At 40.5% G+C, this 21,279-nt stretch overlaps 1 protein-coding gene across 6 annotated transcripts in view; it reads right to left on the bottom strand.

Annotated features, from left to right (window-relative positions):
* The window catches only part of ZMYM6 (zinc finger MYM-type containing 6), a 50,698-nt gene that overhangs the window by 12,773 nt on the left and 16,646 nt on the right, over nucleotides 1-21,279 (bottom strand). For all 6 annotated transcript variants that reach the window (XM_084786239.1, XM_084786244.1, XM_084786242.1 and 3 more), the window contains 8 exons: nucleotides 16,765-16,915; nucleotides 15,143-15,258; nucleotides 13,427-13,702; nucleotides 12,760-12,910; nucleotides 11,738-11,910; nucleotides 10,020-10,167; nucleotides 7,847-8,005; nucleotides 6,466-6,503 (listed from right to left, as the gene is read on the bottom strand). In XM_084786239.1, the coding sequence (XP_084642365.1) occupies nucleotides 6,466-6,503; nucleotides 7,847-8,005; nucleotides 10,020-10,167; nucleotides 11,738-11,910; nucleotides 12,760-12,910; nucleotides 13,427-13,702; nucleotides 15,143-15,258; nucleotides 16,765-16,915 (1,212 nt within the window). The remainder of the gene's footprint in view (nucleotides 1-6,465; nucleotides 6,504-7,846; nucleotides 8,006-10,019; nucleotides 10,168-11,737; nucleotides 11,911-12,759; nucleotides 12,911-13,426; nucleotides 13,703-15,142; nucleotides 15,259-16,764; nucleotides 16,916-21,279) is intronic.

The raw sequence follows: 21,279 nt of genomic DNA, 5'->3' as shown, positions 1-21,279 counted from the left end.
GGAAAAAAAATTCAAAAAAAAAAAAAAAGACTTTCCTAGCCAAGGCCAAAAACTAAATCCCTTTGAGGGGCTCTTGCTGGCCTGTCTCCTGCTGGCCAGAGGAGCAAACACCTATGAACTCAGTAACTTCCCAGAGTTGGGGAGGGGTCAGGATCCCTAGAGGGAGGTGGAAAATCCTCTCTCTGGAAGAAGAGCCAGAGACAGACTGAGAAGCTTCAAGCATCTAAACTGTTAAGGTCTATAAGGGAAGCTGGATCTAAGAAAATTAAGTCCTTAGGGAGAGGTTGTGAGACTAAAGATTAGTTGAAAAAGATGAAAGACACAGTGACACGGTGCTTCTGGAATCCACCTGAGTTTGTTTCTCTTAGAATACAAATAATTTTTTCAGTGGTGGTAACAGTTTTGTATATCCTCTTTGGAAGAGATCAGGATAAGAAAGACTTGGTGAAAAAAGAGACTGAGAAATTACATGCTAAATTAAAGGTCATAGAATAAAGGTTGGAGAAATCTTTGAATCAAAATAGGGACCCTTAGGAGAAATCCAATCTGGAACTTACAATAACACCAAAAAAAAAAAAAAAAAAGGTAGTTCCAGATGAGAAAAATCTACAAAGGCTTGATGAAACTGCAGGATGGCAGCCGTTGATATGCTGGATAGAAAGGCTTCAGCTACAGGCCAACATGGTCAGACAGGATATTGTGTGTGTATCATCAAGGTTCAATTGCTGGATAAAGGTGGATATGCTAAAGTAGAAATGCAGATCCTGTTTAGTGTTGCCTTGGAACCAGGTCATCCTGTGGCGTGTGTGCTCTATTTTGCAGAGTTTAGAGAAGTGAGGTGTTTGCACCATAGGTTCATAATCAGGATTTCAATGGGCAAATTGTGCTTTAAGTTCTGAAAGAGCTGATTCTGTAATTACACATTAGTAGAAGAAATGGAAATTATGGGAATACCTGTAGAAATTATGGCTGACAATGCTCCACCATATGTCTCCAGTAAAATGAAGCAATTTTTCACATATAGTAATAAAAATGATATTACAGGTATACCACACACTCCTACAATCAGTTAGAGAGATCCAATTGTACTTAAAAGAAGATGCTTAGCAAAAAGAAGTTGCAAAGACACCCAGAAAAAGACTTTATTGTGCTTTATTAACTCTAAATTTTCTGAATGCTAGTAGATAAAAAACAACAGCAGCTGAGAAACATTGGATTACCGGGAAAAAACTGCTGAACTAAATTGTGGGGAACTGCAGCTGTGCTGGTACTGACCATTACTTGTTTTTCTCTGCAGTTGAAACATTGTGCTCCATTGGTTGCCTTCATTTTCCTTGTTTTGAGACTCATTATTTGGCCCTTGGTTTGCCTCCTCTTGGGGACTTTCCACAGTGCTGCTTGATTGCTGGTTCCCCCCCTGTATAAGCAGCTCTGTTACTCCCAATAAACGGCATTCTCTTAGCACGGCTGTTGTGTCACAGACCCCTGCGGTAGCCTCAGCTAGCAGCTGCACTAAATCAGCCTGCTTATATTAAGGTGTCATAACCTCAGAATGGACAGCAGGAAATGTGTTCAGCTGGAGGAGGTATTATGCATTAGTTCCTGCAGGAAAAGGAAGATCTGTGGATTCCATCCAAATCGATAAAAATCAGATTTGAAAAGGGGAGCCCTCCTAAAGGCCTTGGCTGCAGACAAAAGGAAAGAAATCAAGAAGACCAAACAAAACAGGTAACATCATTTGCTGATCCCTCCACATGGAAACAGCTCTGAGACTGACTGAGATATAAAAATGTCTCCAGGCAGGACTTCAGCTATGCATGACCAATAAATCTTTATACAAAATCTTCAGGATTTCTCATGCTGTTCTTTAAAATAGCATAAATAAAAATTTATAAAAATTTTTGGTTATACAGTCCAAGCTAATTTATACAGAAAGCCAAATGCCTTACCTGCTTGAACAGAGAGCAGAGAATTATCTTTAACTGAACTGTGCCCAGTGCATAGCTCATAGAGATATTAATAAAAAAAAATGTATAATACCTTTGAAAGTTAATCTTTTGCAGAGCAAGAGGATCAGACACCAAAAAAGACAAATAAGTAGCCCAGGTGATCCAACCTCACAGACCATTTCAAAATGACTAGCTAGATTGTTCAGCATCAAAGACTGTTCTAGTCAAGACTTGACTTAAGCTCTGAACTTTCATAGCATTCTGAGACTGGACAGCAAAAGTTACAGCTAGCTTTCCTAAGACTGGAAAGTGTCCCAATTTTCTTAGGCCCCCCAAAATAAAACTATATCCCAAATCAACAGGAGGCAATTTAAGAAAACTATACCCCATTCCCATGGGAGATGGGGCTTCGTCATTCTACGGGTGATGGATGTCTATGTTTAAAAGAGGTTGGTTAGAGGATGAGAGTAAAATAGTAGATTATTGAATCTATTTTTAGACCAAAGAGCACTAACAAGCAAAAAGTCTTATATTGGTATAAATCTTTGTACACTGACACAGATTTAGGATTATTTTGGTTACAACATGCTAAGGTATTTTACCCATGTAATTCTTAAAACTGTAATTTTAAATTCTGGTCCTTTTGAAACCTGCTATTACCAACTGTTTAGGGTAAGTAAGAAATGCATATTAGCGGGGCTGGAGAGATGGCTCAGTGGTTAAGAGTGCCACCTGCTCTTCCAGAGGTCCTGAGTTCAATTCCCAGCAACTGCATGGTGGCTCACAACAGTCTATAGTGTAATCTGATACCCTCTTCTGCAGATAAAGCACTCATATGCAATAAATAAAATAAATAAATCAGGAGCTGGAGAGATGGCTCAGAGGTTAAAAGCATTGGCTGCTCTTCCAAAGGTCCTGAGTTCAATTCCCAGCAACCACATAGTGGCTCACAACCATCTAATAATGAGATGTGGTCCCTTCTGGCCTGTAGGTGTACATGCAGATAAAACACTATATACATAAATAAATAAATCTTGTTTAAAAAAAAAAAAGAAATGCATATTAGCAATCAAACTCATGGTCATGTTAGATGCCGTATTTTCCAGTGTATAAGATGACTTTTAACCCCTAAAAAATCCATGCCAAAGTCAGGGGTCATCTTATATGCAGGGTATTTACCTGCAGCTTGCTTTATATGTCCAGCACCTATAGTAGGGGAGTGCCACGGCCTATTCTCTACTCTGTGCAGGGAGTATGAAACAGGGAGGAGCAAGCTGCACACATTTTCCTGTACCTCGAGGAGGAGAACATGAGTGTGGATCGGCTCTCCAGCAGAACCCACCTATTCAACTTGGAGGGCTGCAGGTTGAGTGTGGACCGTGTCTTAAAGGGGCACTGTAGGTTGGCACTTGCTGTCTGCTGGTATTTAATAAAGCGCCTGGCTGTCTGTACCCTGCCTGCAAATAGACACATGCTCGAGTCTGTTACAAAGGGTGTGCACTGGAAGAGGGGTAGTCTTACATGGCGAGTACATTCCAAGCTCTGTATTTTAACTGGAAAAGTTAGAGGTCGTCTTATACACCCAGTCATCTTATATGCCAAAAAATACGGCACTAGTTTAGTTAATTACAAAAATATGTTTCCTAGATTGACAAATTAAAGAAATAGCTAGAAACAAAAAACTCAGATAAGATAGATAGTCTTCAAAAACTTCCGAGATCTACAATATATGACATTTAAAGATTTTACTAGTTTAAGGTTTTTCTGACCATGAAGACAGGTCTGCTCCTGGCTGTGGGAAGCCGCGCCCACATTCGCCATTACAAGATGGCGCTGACACCCTGTGTCCCATGCTGACAAACAGCTAATCTGCGCATGTGCGAAGGGATTTTCCACTCGGTGTGCTCTGCCTCTCCCGTGGCATCATCTCGCCCGATGAGCAACAGCCAATCAGGGACTGACACGTCCTAAGCGGGGGACAGTTTCCTATATAAGGGAGGGGTTTCTGCTGTTTGCTCTCTCTCTGTCTCCGTTTTTCGTGTTGTAAGCTTATGCTCTTCCTCTCAAGAGGCAGTAAAGCTTTACTGCAGAAGGATCCTGTTTGTGTGTGCAGCGTCGTTCTTGCTGACGAGACGGTAACGCTAGCCACACCTGGCAGCACCATTCTAAGTCAAAGGCATCACATATGGCAAGCTAGCCACTGGCTGATAAAATATCCTGTGTCAATGACAAACAGAATATTGTCCAAACTGGACAAACTGGATGAGAAGCAGGAATCAACTGCCAAGCTTTGCAAGAACAAGGTAGGCAAGTTCTTTATAATTCCTACTTCACAAAATAGTCCATCAAATATTCTGAGCCAGAAGACCAAAGATGGCACTCCAACGTTATAGAAAAATTTGGGGGGGGGGGACTGTCCAAGCAGCCAAATATCTTTGTCATTTCCATACTTTTGGAAGCTACTTCCTTGCACTTCCTCCATATTTATGTATTATTTATTTCTTCTTAAGTCTCTAATGGGATTTGAAGACTAGGTATTTATATTCTTACAGTTAAACCTAAATTGTTTAGAATGATAAAAGTTGATAGATTACTTCATCCAAGGGTGCCAAATATACAAATATAAGTCTTGCCTAATTATTTTCATAATTGTCACTATTATATAATTTGTCATTGAACGGAAAGAGCCTTTTATTAGACTAAAAGGGGGAGATGTAGGCATAAGGTTACTGCGTAATTCAAACACTGATTTCTGTACCCCCATATCTGGTTGCAATCCTTGTTCTGAGAATCTCCTGTCTCAATGTTGAGTAAACATTGGCCTCCAATTGTACTGTTATGCCAATAAAGCAGCATATAGAAAATTGCTGGACGAGGAGAGAATAGGTCTGGACTTCCTGCTCTTCAGGGGAGGAGTTATAGGAGGAAGAAAGGGATTCAGCAATGGGTAAAGGTCCAGGAGACAATAGGAGAGAGGACAGGAGGAGAGAATGCCATAAAATCCAAGTAGTTGGGGGATTTACACTGGGAAGAAGCCAGACTAGCATACAGAGTTAAGAATGGAGTAGTAACTGCTCAAGATTGTGTCATTAAGGTTGATAAACAAATAATATAATAGAGTCTCAATTATTTTCATGCTGGCTGGGTTAACAGAGAAACTGAGAAACAAGCATAATTTTATAAAAATAACTTTTACAGGTTCTGGGAATCAAACACAGATGGTCAAGCTTGTGTGGCAAGCACAGCACCTCTACCTGATGAGCCATTTTGCTGCTGTACATAGTTTCATTTCATCAAAAATAATCCATGCAGGAATAAGCCAGGCAAGGAGTTTGCCTAAGCTACCATGCTACTTTGGGGTTTTAAGTATTAGCTTTCAAACGGTGTAGGCTACATTCTCTTAGTTTAACAGTGTGAAATACCACAGAAGTAGTTTAGTCATCTTATAGATTTTCATCAAAGGTACTGAATTTCAGTGAAGCACACTTTCTGCCCTAGCAACAGCATTTTATAACACTTGACTGGCATTGCTACATAAGAAAAGACTTTTAATTATATCAAGAACAAATGGTTACTAAAATCATCAAATCTATGTGATACTGACAAAAGATTATGGGGAATTACTTGTTAAGAGATGATTGGCACTGGGCAAAAACAACACAGTGTAACCCTTATAGCCTTCCAGGTCTCAAATTATGCATTCTTTGAATTTTTTTTTTAATCCCAGCACTCAAGAGGCAGAAGCAAGCAGATCTCTATGAGTTCAAGGCCAGTCTGGTCTACAAAGCAAGTCCAAGACATTCAGAGCTCTGTGACACAGAGAATCTCCTTCTAGAAAAACAAAATAAAGCAAAGAAGAATTGGGGCACAGTTTCACATTTTTCAAATTTGAGGCATAAAGTGAGAGGTTACATAAATACACACTTTGTACTATTTTCAGCCTCAGACAGTTCAAAATTACAATACCACACACTGAACTTTCCAAAGCCTTTCTAGTGTAAAATAAAAATACTTAAATACGGGCTGGAAGAGCACTGACTGCTCTTCCAAAGGTCCTGAGTTCAATTCCCAGCCAACCACATGGTTGCTCACAACTATCTATAATGAGATCTGGTGCCCTCTTCTGGCATGCAGGTATATATGCAAACAGAATACTGTATACATAATAAATAAATCTTTTAAAAAAATACTTAAATGCAGTAAAAGGAAATATAAGCAGCCAAAAGAAGTTAGCAAGCACTTAAGCAAATTAAGGAACCTGAATATAAATAGTAAAATAAATCAAGAATATATCCTTATTAATGATCAAGAATCCAACAATATGATTCAAAACATTGTGTTACTACTCAGCCTTCTGAAAAGAATAAGATGTAAATAAAATATATGTATATAATGTATGTATCTCTGTATGTATGTATATGCATATATTTGTACACACATATATGTATTAGATTATAACCAAAATAAAAACCCAAGTAAGTAGGGATTACCAGATAACATTTAACAATAAACTCACATTTCCAATGGTTTCTGCTGCCTCTTTAGGATCCGAACCTGTTAGAAATCAAAACATACATTAGCATTCCCACAATATACATAAGTAAACATTGAAACTAAGGTTTTTGCTTTTCTCTCATTAAGGGAAGTTAGGAGTCTGGACCAGAATTCCTCAAAATAAAAAAAATAATGGTCCAAGGGGAATACCTGTGAGACCTAGTAAGAGTAAGGATTGCCTACCTAGGCCCCTACTACTTCATTAGAATCCTGGCAACAAAGAAGCAAGGGGTGGGGCTGGCAAGATGGCACAGTGGGTCAGGTGCTTTGAGTACAAGCATGAGGCCCTGAGTTCAGATCCCCAAGGCCTATGTTTAAAAACAAACACACCAGGCACATCTCTGTAACCACAACTGAGACAGGAGGATTCCTGGAGCACACTGACCACTCCAGTGCAGCTAGTCAGTGAACTCCAGGTTCAGTAAGACCTTGTCTTAAAAACTAAGGTGGATCTGGTAGGTTAAGGTGTTTGCCACTCAAACCTGAAAACCTGAGTTTGATCTTCAGCTCATAAGTGGAAGGAGAGAACTGACTCACAAAAGTCCTCTAACCAAGCCAGGCATGGTGGCACATGCCTGTAATCCTATCACTCGGAGAGGCCAACACAGGCAGATCTCTGTGAGTTCAAGGCCACCCTGGTCTACAAAGTGAGTCCAGGGCAGCCAAAACTACACAGATAAATCCTGTCTTGAAAAACCAAAGGGAGAAAAAAAGTCCTTTGACATCCACAAACAAAGCCTGGCATGCCTACCCACACTTGGGCACATATATCACATATACATACAACAAGTACATACACATATATAATACCTAAACAGAGAGCAATGAAGATACCTAACATCAACCTCTGGCTTCTATGCCCCACCCATACAGAAATAAGTATATATTTACTTATACCACACATATGGAAGGGTATATATTAAACTGATTAAACTGTTCAAATTCTTTTTTATGTATTTTATGTGTGAGAGTGTTTTGTCTACATGTATGTATGTGCACCACATACATTTCTTATTCCCATGGAACCCAAAGGGGGACATCATATCCCCTTGGAACTGGAGTTACAGATGGTTAGAACTTCAGTGTAGCTGCTGACAGCTGTACCTAGGTCCTCTGCAAGAGTAGCAGGTCCTCTTAACTACCGCGCCATCTCTCCAGCCCATTAGAGTCCTTTAAAAAGTAATTATGCACACTCCTTCCTTTCCAACTCACGCTTCTTCGTTTACTAGCCCATCCCACACAGTGGGGAAAACATCCTCTTATAAACAAAGGCATTACCAATGAGAACTCGAAGACTAGGCAGTATTTGCTTTTTAGCTAAATGCCTCTGCATCAAGTCATACCTGTTAAAACACCATCAGTGGGCTGAAGAGCAGGTATTTTTGCCAATGATATCACACTGGTTATAACTGGTGTGGTAGCTATCTTTGGAGAGAGGGGTGTCGTCAAAGTAGTTTGTGCTTTAGGAGTAACTGCTGATGTTGGCTTTGGGAGCACAAATACTTGGGGGAAAAAAGCATAATGATACAAATTAGCTTGGTCCCTGAGGCAAAGGATATACAAATTGATGAATTGTTCCATAAAAATAAAGAAACAAAGTTAAACACAGTAAAAGGGTTACACAGGAATAGAAGCAGTACAAAGCTCCAACAAAGCCCTGTAACAACAGCTTGGATGGGTCTTATAAAGTCAGTGTTCACTAGGACTTAAAAAGAGCCTGAGTCTATAGAATTCTAGCTTCAAATGACAATCTAAAACTCATATAAGATATACCAAAATCCTTTATTTTAATATCTAACAGGTAAAATGCCAGGTGTCATCAGCTTGGGAATGATTGGGAGTTCCTGTGAGTGGGCCTAAGGCCCCACTTAAGCTTATTTCAAATAAAACTTTAACATGACTATTTTTATAAGTCAATGAAGAAGCTGTCCCTTCATGTAACACTGATTTTTCTTTTACATTATCATAAAAAATGATAGGTTTCATTTTCAAATTGTGTATCATTATATTTTGCTAACATTCATTCTTATGACCTCATTATTCTCCCATGTACTCATCCTCCTGTCCCCTTTCTCCCTGCAATAGTTCCCGTTCTGCTATATGCACATGTGAAAGAAAACAGACAATATTTATTTGTCTTTCTTTTTTCCCTCCTATTCCTTAGGCCCCTTCCTCCCCTAACATAGTCTCCCTTCTAATAGCATTAGTTTCCCTCAATTATATTATAAAACGAATATCCCACTATTAACCTGACTAGTTCTAGGACAGGCTGGCTAATACAAAAGTTTAGAATAGACATGTATAAAGGGAGTACAAGCTAAGTAAGAGCCAAGCCGCAGGAAGCAGCACTTCAGGCTCTGACAGGGAAGATATATCAAGTGTTTCTGATGCAGAAAGTACTACAGAGAGGAGACACTTTCAGAACATTCCACACATCTATTCTTCTGAATTTTTTGACCACATTAGTTGTCCTACTTGTAAGGCTATTATTTTATTTTTCAGGAGAAAAAACTTGCTACCCATGAAGAACTGATCTACTTTATTTTTTCTGAAATAATTAATGTGTTGCTCTTTTTTCTTTAGCTACAAGCAAGTTCTGCATCAAATTCTAGACAGCAACAGCAACCATGTTAACACACACACATTCTCTCCTTTGTTCATCCTCTTTTTAATTTTTCAGTTGTATTAACTTAGTAGCACGCTCCCTTTGTAGTACATTCACACAAGGTTAACCAAAGCAATCAAGTTAAATTTTTCTATGAAATGAGTATGCAATTTATTAATTTCTTGCTTTGATTATGACAGAAAAAAATCAGAATTAGTTTTCTCTCAAGAACTGTGTGATGGCTTTTTATCCACTTGACACAAGTTCAGGTTATCTGGGAAGAGGCAATCTTAATTGAGAAAAATGCCCCCATCAGCGTGCCTGTTGGCAAGGCTGCAGGGCCTTCTGATGATTAACAATGCATGCGGGCAGTGCCACCCCTGGGCAGGCGGTCCGGGGTTCTATGGAACAGGCAGTGGCAGCCTTGCTCTACGGCCACGTCTCAGCTCCTGCCTTGGGTTCCTGCCTCAAGCTCCTGCTGACTTCCATCAGTTATGCAGTGTGACCTGAGCATTGTAACATGAAATAAATCCGTTCCTCTCTCAGTTGTTTTTGGTCACAGTATTTACCACAGCAATAAAAATCAAAGTAGGGCCAGTATGGTGGCACATGTCTTTAATCCCAGCACTCACTCGGGAGGCAGAGACAGGTGGATCTCTGTAAGTTCAAGGCCAGCCAGATCTACAAAGTGAATCCAGGATAGGTAAGGCTACACAGAGAGCCCTATCTCAAAAAAGAAAAAGAAAAAAGTAAAACAGACTGTCATTAAGGAGCCCTACAGAACATGTTAAGGCAGTCTAAGCTGTCTGAACGCAGTGAGACTTTGTTTTTATTATAGTATTTTAATTGTATGTGCTGACTGTATATCCTAGCACTGACCTAAAGAGCCCAGCAACCAAGCTTCATTTTACCTTTTTTTTGTGGAATTGGGTCATTCATACTATACTGATGGCAAAACTTCAGGACACAGAACAGGTTACAGAAGTATTTGATGTTGCCTCTCCATTTCAAGGACTCACTTAGCTTACCCTGACGCTTACAACCATCACACCTGGCTGTCTGAGAAGCAGAAGAAAGACAGAGAAGAATCAAGTTAGAAAAGACAATACTAACCATAAACCAGAGATACTGTGAAAATGGAGTATTAGAATTAGTGCAATTATAAAACAGAGGAATCCGTAATTAAAATACAGTAGCTAAAAACATTATTTATTCCATAGAAGATGTCCTAACAATTGACTTTTTGTTTGTTTTAGTTTTTCAAGAAAGGGTCTCCTCTCTGTGTAGCCCTGGCTGTCCTGGACTCACTCTGTAGACCAGGCTGGCCTCAAACTCACAGAGATCCTCCTGCCTCTGCCTCCCAAGTGCTGGGATTAAAGTAAAAAGTAACTTTTTAAAAGTTGTTCTTCCTGTTTCCAAAATGACTAAGGAAGGGATGTAAGGACAAGCTGTGCTGTGAGAGTCAGAGGGCAGAACAGAGAGCACCGGCTCTGGAGTCCTAAGGACTGAGTCACTCAACAAATATTTACATAAGTACTCTTTTCTCTTTTTTCCTTTTTCCTTTTTGTTTTTTGAAACAGGGTTTCTCTGTGTAATAAGGCCTGGATGTCCTGGAACTAATTATGTAGACCAAGCTGGCCCTGAACTCACAGAGATCCATCAGCCTCTGCCTCCCAAGTGCTGGGATTAAAGGCATGCACTACCATGCCCAGCCTAAGTACCCTTTTCTTAAGCTCTACGATTGGTCCTTCAAAATATAATGGCTAAAATATATAATATTCCTCTGTAAGAAAATTGCATTTAGAAGTGAGGCAGTTAAAACCCGGCGTGGTGGTGGGCACCTATAATCCCAGTTTTCAGGGAGGCAGAGGCAGGTGGATCTCTGTGAGTTCAAGGCCAGCCTGGTCTACAAAGTGAGTCCAGGAAAGCCAGGGCTACACAGAAAAACCCTGTCATGAAAAAATAAAAAATGGAAAAAAAAAAAAAAAGAAAGAAATGAAGTAGTTAAGTAAATAATGGTTTCACTATACTGCTGTGCATACTATAGTTGTACCCACCAGCTTCGTCAAGGGCATGTTACAGTGTTTCAATTTATAAACTGGCAATCACACATCTAAATCTCAGGACTGACACTGGGAATACAGCAATCAATAAGGAAAGAGTCTCAGCTTTGTGTTACTGCATACCTAATTATAGCCACCCCTACATGCCTTTCAAAACTAGGAAAGTAGGTAAGACTGACATCACTTCTCCTATGATGGGAGGACAAGGTCTGACTTTAAATTCCTCAGAGTAACCTGAATGAGAGAGCTACTTAAGGCAAAATTATGTAAATTTCTAACCTAAAAGCTACAAACAAGGTCATCACATTTTGTAAGAAAAAAAGAACTAAGAAAGGTACACACATCCTTACTAACAACAAAATGTGTGGCTAGAGCCACACCTCAGTGGTAGAGAGTTTATCTAGCAGGCATGAGGGTCTAAATTCAAGCCCCCATACCAAGATAGTGAGGAAAAGACCTCCAGAAATCCTAAGCTCTAAATACATTTTTCATGTAATTTGAATATATTTTAAACTGAAATGACTAGCATTTTTATTTCATAAAAACAAAGAACACATCCCATTTACCTGATGAAACAGAGCTGTAAACTTGGACATGCAATCCTCACAACAGAACACCTGGAGCTTCCCGTCCAGTCGGTTTTCCACCAAATTTGCAGATGTCTGTAAACAGTAACTGCACATCTTACAGTAGTTTCCCCATCTTTCCCCAAAGTCTCGAGTAGAGAGGAATTTGCAAACTAACCACAGAGAGGACGAAAGGGAGAGACAAATGCATATTAGCTTCAAGGAAGTGAGACAAAGTATGTAGTATTTGAGTGATCTAGCCAGATATGACACTACAGCCTATAAGCCCAGCACTTGGGAGATGGAGGCAGGAGGATCACAAGTTCCAGGCCAGCCTCAGTTACATATCAAGTTCAAGGCCAAACTGAGCTACTTGAAATCCTGCCTTAAAAGAATTGGAAACCAAGCGCGGTGGCACATGTTTTTAATTCTCAGCACTCTACTAATGCTACTAATTTAATTATAGTTTTTTTTCCTTTGTTGAGATTATTCAAATGCTTAAAAAGACAAAAAGATTTTTTAAGATTTATTTATTATGTTTGCAGTGCTCTGCCTGCACATACACCTGCAGGCCAAAAGAGGGCACCAGATCTCATTATAGATGGTTGTGAGCCACCATGTGGCTGCTGGGAATTGAACTCAGGACCTTTGGAAGAGCAGCCAGTGCTCTTAACCTCTGAGCCATCTTTCCAGCCTAAAAAGACAAATCTTAAGGTGTATAAAGTATAAACTGTATAAATTCAACTTTTTAAAGAATGTTCAAGCAGCTGGGCAGTGGTGGTGCAAGCTTTTAATCACAGCACTTGTGAGGCAGAGGCAGGTGGATCCCTAAAAGTTTGATGCCAGCCTGGTCTACACAGCAAGTTCCAGGACAGCCAAAGCTACACAGAAAAACTGTCTCAAAAGAAAAAAAAAAAAAGAATGTTCAAGTAATGCTTCATAAGAAAAGGTTTTGAAAATCAAAACATCATAAATATGAATTCCACTACCTATGTGTGAGTAATACGGAACCTCTTTTTTACCTTCACTACAGAATGGCTTGTCAACCCCTGAGAACCGCACCGTATCCTTTATGATTTTCTGTAGCTTACAGTAGTCACACAATGCCTTTACTTTATTTCTCATTTTGTATTCATCAGAGCAAGCCTTGCAACAAAACAGAAACATTCTACCCTGCAAAAATAAGCAAACAAACGGTCATTAAGCTCTAACCAAACAGGGAGCTGGAAACATGGCTCTTGCAGAGGCCTGAGTTCGGGTGCTGCCCACAATTGCCTGTAACTCCAGCTACAAAGCCTGTGGCCTCCATAGGCACTCATGCTCATGTGTATGTACACACACACACACATACACACACACACACACACACACACACAGAGTGAGTGAGTTAGAAATAAATCTCTCTCTCTCTTTCCAAACCGGTGAGATGGTTCAGCAAGTCAAGGCACTTGCACCCAAGCCTGGCAACCCAAGCTCTATCCCAGGACCCATGTGATAGAAGGAAAGAACCACTCTTGCCAACTGTACTCCACATGCACACCACGATGCCCACTTCTGTGAATACACAAATATACACAAAATAAGTTTATAGTTTTAAGTCAGCACAAGCTGAGGAACTGTCAAAGATGAAAACCCAGAAATGCTCTTAAGGAATGGTTTGCCCACTTCTCTTTCACGCTGTCCCTTTACCTTGTAGAAAAGCAGCTCTGGTTTGGTGGCAAATAGAAGGTTACACTGCTGGCACTTGAGTTTCATAAAGGAGTGGACCAAAGCGATCTCCTGGGACTGGTTAGCCAGAGTCTCCAGCGCAGCTGCAGCAGGGCTGCTGACGGAGCTGCTGACAGAAGAGGCAGGGGCCCCCTGCCCTGCGGACGCCTCAGACTGCGAGGCTGTGCTCGGCACCTCTTGGTTCTGAAATACAGGGGCCAACGAAGGCTTTCTTCCCTTTGGCTTTTTAAATATATTCTGAATGAATACAAAGCAAAGATTTTACCATGTAAGGAATGATGTAACAAAATTGTTTTAATTTTCTCATTTTAATAAATTCACTTCACAAACTTTTTTTTTTTTTACTTCTAATAGAAAGATGTTTCAGTGGCATACCTTCCAGAGCAGAAGGGTTTAAAGAAATGAAACACTTACAGGTGACAGACTACAATAAAGGCTCCTGCACACATTCCCTGAGATGCCTTCCACAAGCCCTACACATATCACGAACCAAGCCCTGGTGGCTAGGGTGATAGCTAGGAGGATAGTGGACACACTAGGCATTCTCACACCAAGGCATATACTGCACAGAGAGGGCAGAAATGGGACAAGGGCAGCTATGACTCCATGCCAAGACTCATTACGTTTCTGGCCCGATGAGCTTTTGTTCTTCACCATTCCACCTCTCAAACCACATTCCAGATCCTATTCTTTTACAAAGAGAGAGAGCCAACATGAGTGTGGTAGTGCACATCGACAATCCCAACACTTGGATCAGGAGCATAAGGCCATGCCTGGCTACATATCAAGTTCCTAACCTAGACTACAGAAGGAGTCCCTGATTTAAAAAAAAAAAAAAAAGCCAAGGGGAGAAAGTGGAAGGGGTACTTAAGTCAAGGACCATGAATATGAAAGTCCAACATCTGGGCTCAAACATTTGTATAAATTTGTGATTTTGTTTTTGTGTTAGTCAAGGCGTGAGCCACCCCTCCCTGGATCTACTGTGGAGTTTTGGGTGTTTTGTTTTGTTTTTTTTAAACCCTACACTCAAAAATTTAACACTAGCCAGGCAGTCGTGGCACATGCCTTTAATCCCAGCACTCCGGAGGCAAAGACAGGCAGATCTCTGAGTTCAAGGCCAGCCTGGTCTACAAAGTGAGTTCCAACAGCCAAGACTACACAAAGAAATCCTGTCTCAAAAAACTCAAAAAAGAAAAATCAACACTAACCATGCTTGTAATCCTGTAACTTGGGAGATAGAGACAGTATGACTGCCTCATGTTCAAGACCAGCGTGACTTTCTACGTTTGAGTTCTCAGCCTCTTTGGGGTATGTATGTAGCAAGACTCTCAGAGAAGGAAAAAAGAGGGGGCAGACTGGCAAGATGGCTCAGTCATGCTATTATGACACACAAATATATACTAAATAAATGTAATAGAAAACAATTTAGGCTGGTCAGTGGTGGTGCACGCCTTTAATCCTAGCACTCGAGAGGCAGAGGCAGGTGGATTGCTGTGAGTTGTAAGTTCAAGGCCAGCCTGGTCTACAAAGGGAGTCCAGGACAGTTAAGGCTACACAGAGAAACCCTGTCTTTAAAAAACCAGAGGGGAGAGGGGAGAAACTTAATCTGTTACAATGTTTTGCCATAGATCAATACCTCAGAGAATGAGAAAGAAGAAATAGCACCTTGCATCATACCTGGAAAGCCAACACACAGTTGGAACTACAGAAACTGCAAATAGTTCCATTTGACATGGCTAGGTGATATTGAGGAACTGCTGCGATTTTACAACTCTGACACAAAACCTGGAGACCTTAATGACAAAAAAATGAAAAATACAAAAAACAATGACTGTTACATACATGCATAAATGATTCAAAAGTCTAGTAGTTAAAAAAAAAAGTCAAATACTCAGCACAGCCTCTCCTTGTGTTCCCCAAGGATGTCCAGCACCTGCAGACAGATGCTCATGCGCACTGTATAGAATGCTACCACAGCACTGCACCATCTCTGTACATTTAAACATCCCCTTGCAGATGTGCCCTAGTTACTATAATGCCTAATACAATGCAAATACCATGTAAAGAGTTGATTATTACTTTCAGAAAAAGAATTTCTTTGTGGTTTTTTTAAGACAAAGTTCCTCTGTGTGTAGCCCTGGCTGTTCTGGAACTCTCTTTATAGACCAGGCTAGCCTTGAATGCAGAGATCTGCCTGCCTCTGCTCCTCAGTACAGGGATTAAAGGCACATGCCTTTAAAAATGTCTATAAAACTCAATTATATTTGATGAGGGTTTTTGAGGTTTTGTTGCTATTTTTAGACAGGGGTCTCAGCAGTAGCCCTGAATATTCTGGAACTTACTATGTAGACAGGCTAGCCTCAAACTTGCAGAGATCCCCTTGCCTCTGCCTCCTAAATGTTGGGATTCAAGGCGTACAGCACCATGTCCAGCATTTGCTGAATACTTTTGAGGTATAGTTGGTTGAATATAGAACTCATGAATATGGAAGGTCAACTATAATATAAAAATTAACACAGAACTTTACAGTGATCTCTAAATCTAACTAAAACAACTAACTCCTACTCGTCAAAACCTAACTTGAAGGATCGGAGAGATGGCCCAGTGGTTAGAGCACTGGCTGATCTAGAAGACCTGGATTGGATTCCTAGCTCCCACAAACATGCTGGTTCACAGCATCTGTAACTACAGTTCCAGAGGGTCCAATGCCCTCTTCTGGCCACCCTAGGCATCATCAGGCACACACACAGTGGGCAGACATACATGCAGACAAAACAGGCACATAAAAAGCAATAATAAAATATTTTTAAATATATTTTATTAATTTATTCATATTACATTTCAATATAAAATATTTTTTAAAGGGGCTGGAGAAATGGCTCAGCGGTTGAGAGCACTGACTGCTCTCCCAGGAGACCCAGGTTCAATTCCCAGCACCCACAAGGTAGCTCACAACTGTCGGTAACTCCTGTTCCAGGAGATACAACACTCTCACACAGACATACATGCAGGCAAACACCAATGTACATAAAACAAAAACAAAAAATATTTTTAAAATAAAAAACTTAGCTTAAAATTTAATAATTATTTTTTCTTGTAATGAAACCATAAAATGTATTCTATAAAAAAAAAATCAGTGAAAATCTATTTTCCTTTATTATCAGTTCTTCATAAGTAAATCAGTCTTGGGTTTTTAGCCATATTAAATAAAATTAGTCTAAAACAAAATTAAATAACAGTAGTTATGGTCATCTTTAACATGTTACTAAATCTATAAATTTATCAAATTTAATCATTACCTGAAGAAATAACAGTCTTAATTCTGTAAGCAGACAAGCAATTAATAGAGCAGAACAGCTCTGCTTTTCCTGGGTCATTTGTAGTCTTGATTATTTCAGCAGACAGCATCGGTGAAGTCCCCAAGGCATAGAGTGGCTTCTGGGCCAAATTCTATTAGGATGGCAGTAACATAAGATGCGTATAAGCATAAGCTCAGACATAATTACATTATCGTTCCAAGTAAGAAAGGGCAGAGAGATGGCTCAGTGGGTAACATGCTTGTTCTGCAGAAGCAGAGGACGTCACTTCAGACATCCAGATCCCACACACAGCAGAGACAACGATGCGCACGTGTAATCCCAGTGCGCCTACGGCAGGATGGAGGCAGAGACAGAGGACCATCAGAGCTTCATAAGTCGGCCAGCCTGACATACACAGCTACAAATAAAAAGAAATCTTGCCTCAAACAAGGTAGAAAGAGCAGACAACAATGTTGTCCTCTCACAATCACACATATGCCATGGCATGCACACTCATTCACTAACACACACACACACTCTCTCTCACATACATACAGATTTTTAAAAGAAACCAAAAAATAAATAAAATAAAAGCCCAGCCAGGTAGATGTCCCAATGAATTGGAAGATGGAGTCAGAGGGTCAGGAGCCTAAGGCCAGCCGTAGCTACAAAACTGAAAAAACCCAGTAACTGCTGAATTATCAACAAAATACACTGAGAGTAATGGATGATGTACTGGTGACACACTTTCCTAATGATAAACAAACAGATATTAGATAATCCATCCCCAGTAATGATCTGAATGCAGTAGAGGAAAGTTTATCACTTTTAAAGCTACCAAAATTAGGTGGCTCCTCAGTAAGAGACAGAAATGATGCTTAATTCATATTGAGAGAGCCTACAAAACCATTTCTTTCTTTTTTTTTTTTTTTGGTTTTTCGAGACAGGGTTTCTCTGTGGAGCCTTGGCTGTCCTGGACTCACTTTGTAGACCAGGCTGGCCTCGAACTCACAGCGATCCGCCTGCCTCTGCTTCCCAAGTGCTGGGATTAAAGGCGTGTGCTACCATGCCCGGCCAAAACCATTTCTTTATCGAGATCAGTGTTACAATAAGTAGGGATAATTATATAATGAACTACTGAGTCTATCCATGTTTTAACAAATAATAATGACTATTACTTACACAGTATTAGTTTCTGGATGCTTGTCATAAGCCAAACTCCATGATAAGGAACTTTTATAAAACTGTCACTAACACAACAGCAAATCTTTCAGTAAGGAAGTAGATGGTAAGGAAATGTACATTATGAAGTTTCACACAATCTGCTTAGTAAAAATGGGCCTCACAAATCTGGAAGTCCCAATGTCAGTCCCAAATTAAGGAAAGAATTTAGGGCATAGATAAGCAGCAGTAGTTATCTTCCTATGCTAACTGGACTGCCAAAAGCAGTCCTAAAAAATTCCTAAATTCCTAAAAAATAAAATACTTTTTAATGATAAAAGACCATTTCCAGGGGGCTGGAGAGATGGCTCAGTGGTTAAGAGCACTGATTCCTCTTCCAGAGGTCATGAGTTCAATTCCCAGCAACCACATGGTGGCTCACAACCATCTATAATGTGATCTGATGCCCTCCTCTGGCCTGCAGATGTACATGCAGGCAGAGCACTGTGTATGTAATAAATAAATAAATCTTAAAAAAAAAAAAAAAAAAGAACCATTTCCAACTGCCCCAAGGAATTAACAAAATCAAAAATTTGCTAAGTAAAGGAATTATATGTTTGTGTATGCAGGTGCAGTGAGTGTGTCATGAACATGTGTGCACATTTGTGTGGGAGTCAGGGTTAACCTTGGGTATAATTCAGGTGTCATCTTTTTTTTTTTTAGACACAGTCTCTCACCGTCCTGGAATTTGCCAAAGAACCAATGCAAGGTAGCCAGTAAGGCCCAGAGAAACCCCTTTCTCCACCGGGATTGTATGTGCACACCAACACAACCAGCTATGGGGGTCACAGGGGTAAAATTCAAATCCTCATGTCTGCAAGCACTCTACCAACTGAACTATCACCTTAGTCCCTAAAAAAGTATCATTTACAATGGTTAAAGCACTTGCCACACAGGCAGAAGGAGTAGCGTTCAAATCCCTAGAACCCACATAAATGTCAAGCAGGCTCAGTGGCCCTGCCTTTAATTCTAGCATTGCAAAGGTAGAGACAGGGTATCAGGACAAGGTAGCTAATCAGACAAGCGGAATTGGTGAGTTTTGAGTTAAACTGAGAAACTTTGCTTCAGTGAATAAGGTACAAAGCAATTGATGAAGACTCCTAACATCAATCTTAGACCCATATATGCATGCCCATATACATATAAATCCACACAAAATAAACAGAATTCTCAACCAGTAAAAATTAAAACTGAAATAGATACCATATTTAACCAGACTATTATTTATTACAGTAAATAATACCTAATAAGTACCTAAAGTATTATAATAGGATGATGGTGCCAAATCAACTAAGAATCCATTTCAAAATACATCTTAATTTAAAAAAGCTGGGTGTTGTGGCCCATGCCTTTAATCCCAACATTCTATCAGGCAGAGGCAGGCCGATCTCTTTGAGTTCAAGGCCTGCCTGGTCTACAAGGCAAGTGCAGGACAGCCAAGGCTACACAGAGAAACTCTGTCTCAAACAAAACAGAACAAAACAAAATAAACAACAAACAAACAAAACAAGCCCAGGGGCAGGCAAGAGGTAGCCAGGCATGTAACCACCTGAGCCCCGCCCTGCTGAGCCCTGCAGATGGATGATGTCTGTGGCACAAGTTTCCACTGAGGCCATGCACCAAACAGCCTGCAGCCATGTTGAGGTCCAGGAGCCAGGCTGCCATTGGGGGCCAGGCTGCTAAGAGTAGCCTGAGCTGCCACCTGAGACCATGATGATGTCAGGGCCCTTGCTGCCACCGAGTGCCAAGGCCCTGCTGTAGCTGAAACTACATAGATGTCAATCGGCTGTGCCACCACTGGGGGGCATATCGAAATGAGTGGCTCGTGCTGCTACCTGAGGCCATGTTGATGTCCCAAGTCCAGGTAGCCTCCAAGGGACTTATCTGGGTCTGGGTCCTTGGTCCTGCTGCAACGGGGGGCCATGTTCATGGTCTTTGCTGTCATTGGAAACCATGTGGAGGCCCATGACCCGTGCTCCCACTGACTGTGAAGAGCAAGGAGGCTGCTTTCGCTGTGGTATCCCTAATTGCAGATGCACAGTGGAAGAAATATGGATGGCTTATGTGACAAGCCCTACCCCACCACACACACCCCAAAAGGAACAGCCTAGACAGGAAGCCACCAAAGAGAACTCCTAAAAAGTGTAAGGGGGACACCGAGGAAAAGCTCTCCACGGGAGGTGGCTTCTGGTGGAGGTGTGGGAGGGGAGGGTCTCAGTTCTACTTCAAGGGGCAGGCCACTAAGAATCTGACCATGCTCCAATAACACAAAGCGAACCTTTTCCCCCTTCCTTTCCATTTTTAAATTGTTTTCATCTTTTACTTCTTTAGGGGGAGACCACAAAGGATTGGGAAGGGATTGTAATTGGGGTACATGATGTGAAACTCTTAATAGGATCAATAAAAATGTTATTTGGAGAAAAAAATGTTTCCTTTAGTTTCAATCAGTTTTTGGCTTTTAACTTTTGCTCTGTAAAAAGTTTTCACTATCAATATTCAACAACAAATCATGAAGTTACATCCATTAAATTCTGAGCCTTGAATAAAATTTTTAAAGTGGTCTATTTTGTCTTAATCATATTACTATACAACCATCCCTAAGTGGAATCTCTTAATTTCCCTATAGGAAAATCACATCAAGATGAACATTTTGCAGCTCACCCTTGCACAGCCAATTCAGAAGGAAATCTACAAGCTCAGATCTACACCTGCTTGTACCCCAGGACATCTGTTGAACTAGACTCTTCAGGGACAGGAAGGTCAGAGTCACTGTAACAATAGCTCTCAGAGTTCTCACAGCAGTTCACAGTGAGATGGTGAGCTGTGTGAAATTCTGAAAAAACAAGCATCACTACAAAGACCTCATACCACATTTTAAGTCACCTGTCTTTCCAATTATCTTTCCTTATTTTTCTTCTTCCTGTTCCTCCTTTTTATTTTTTTCAAGACAGGGTCTTACTATGTAGCTGTCTTGTCCTGGAACCCACTATATAAACCAGGCTGGCCTTGAACTCACAGAGATCCACTCTGTGATCTTCACTCTGTGATTTCTCCCTCCCAAGTGCTAGGAGGTATGTGCCACCACACCTGGCTTTGATATTTAATTTCAAATCTAATCTAGGACATAATTATAATGGTGGCATTATAATCTCTACATTTGGGACATTGGAACAGGAAGACTGCCTCAAGGTTGAAGCCAGACTGAATTACATAGCAAAATACTGTCTAGAGAGAGAGAGAAGGAGCAAGAGTAAGAGAGAAAAAGAGCGAGAGAGAGGGAGAGAGAGAGAGAAT

The sequence above is a fragment of the Acomys minous genome (assembly GCF_964271855.1).
Source record: "Acomys minous genome assembly, chromosome: 6".
Lineage (NCBI taxonomy): Eukaryota > Metazoa > Chordata > Mammalia > Rodentia > Muridae > Acomys > Acomys minous.
The sequence above is the reverse complement of the archived record's forward strand: the minus strand, read 5'-3'. Positions and strand labels throughout refer to the sequence as shown.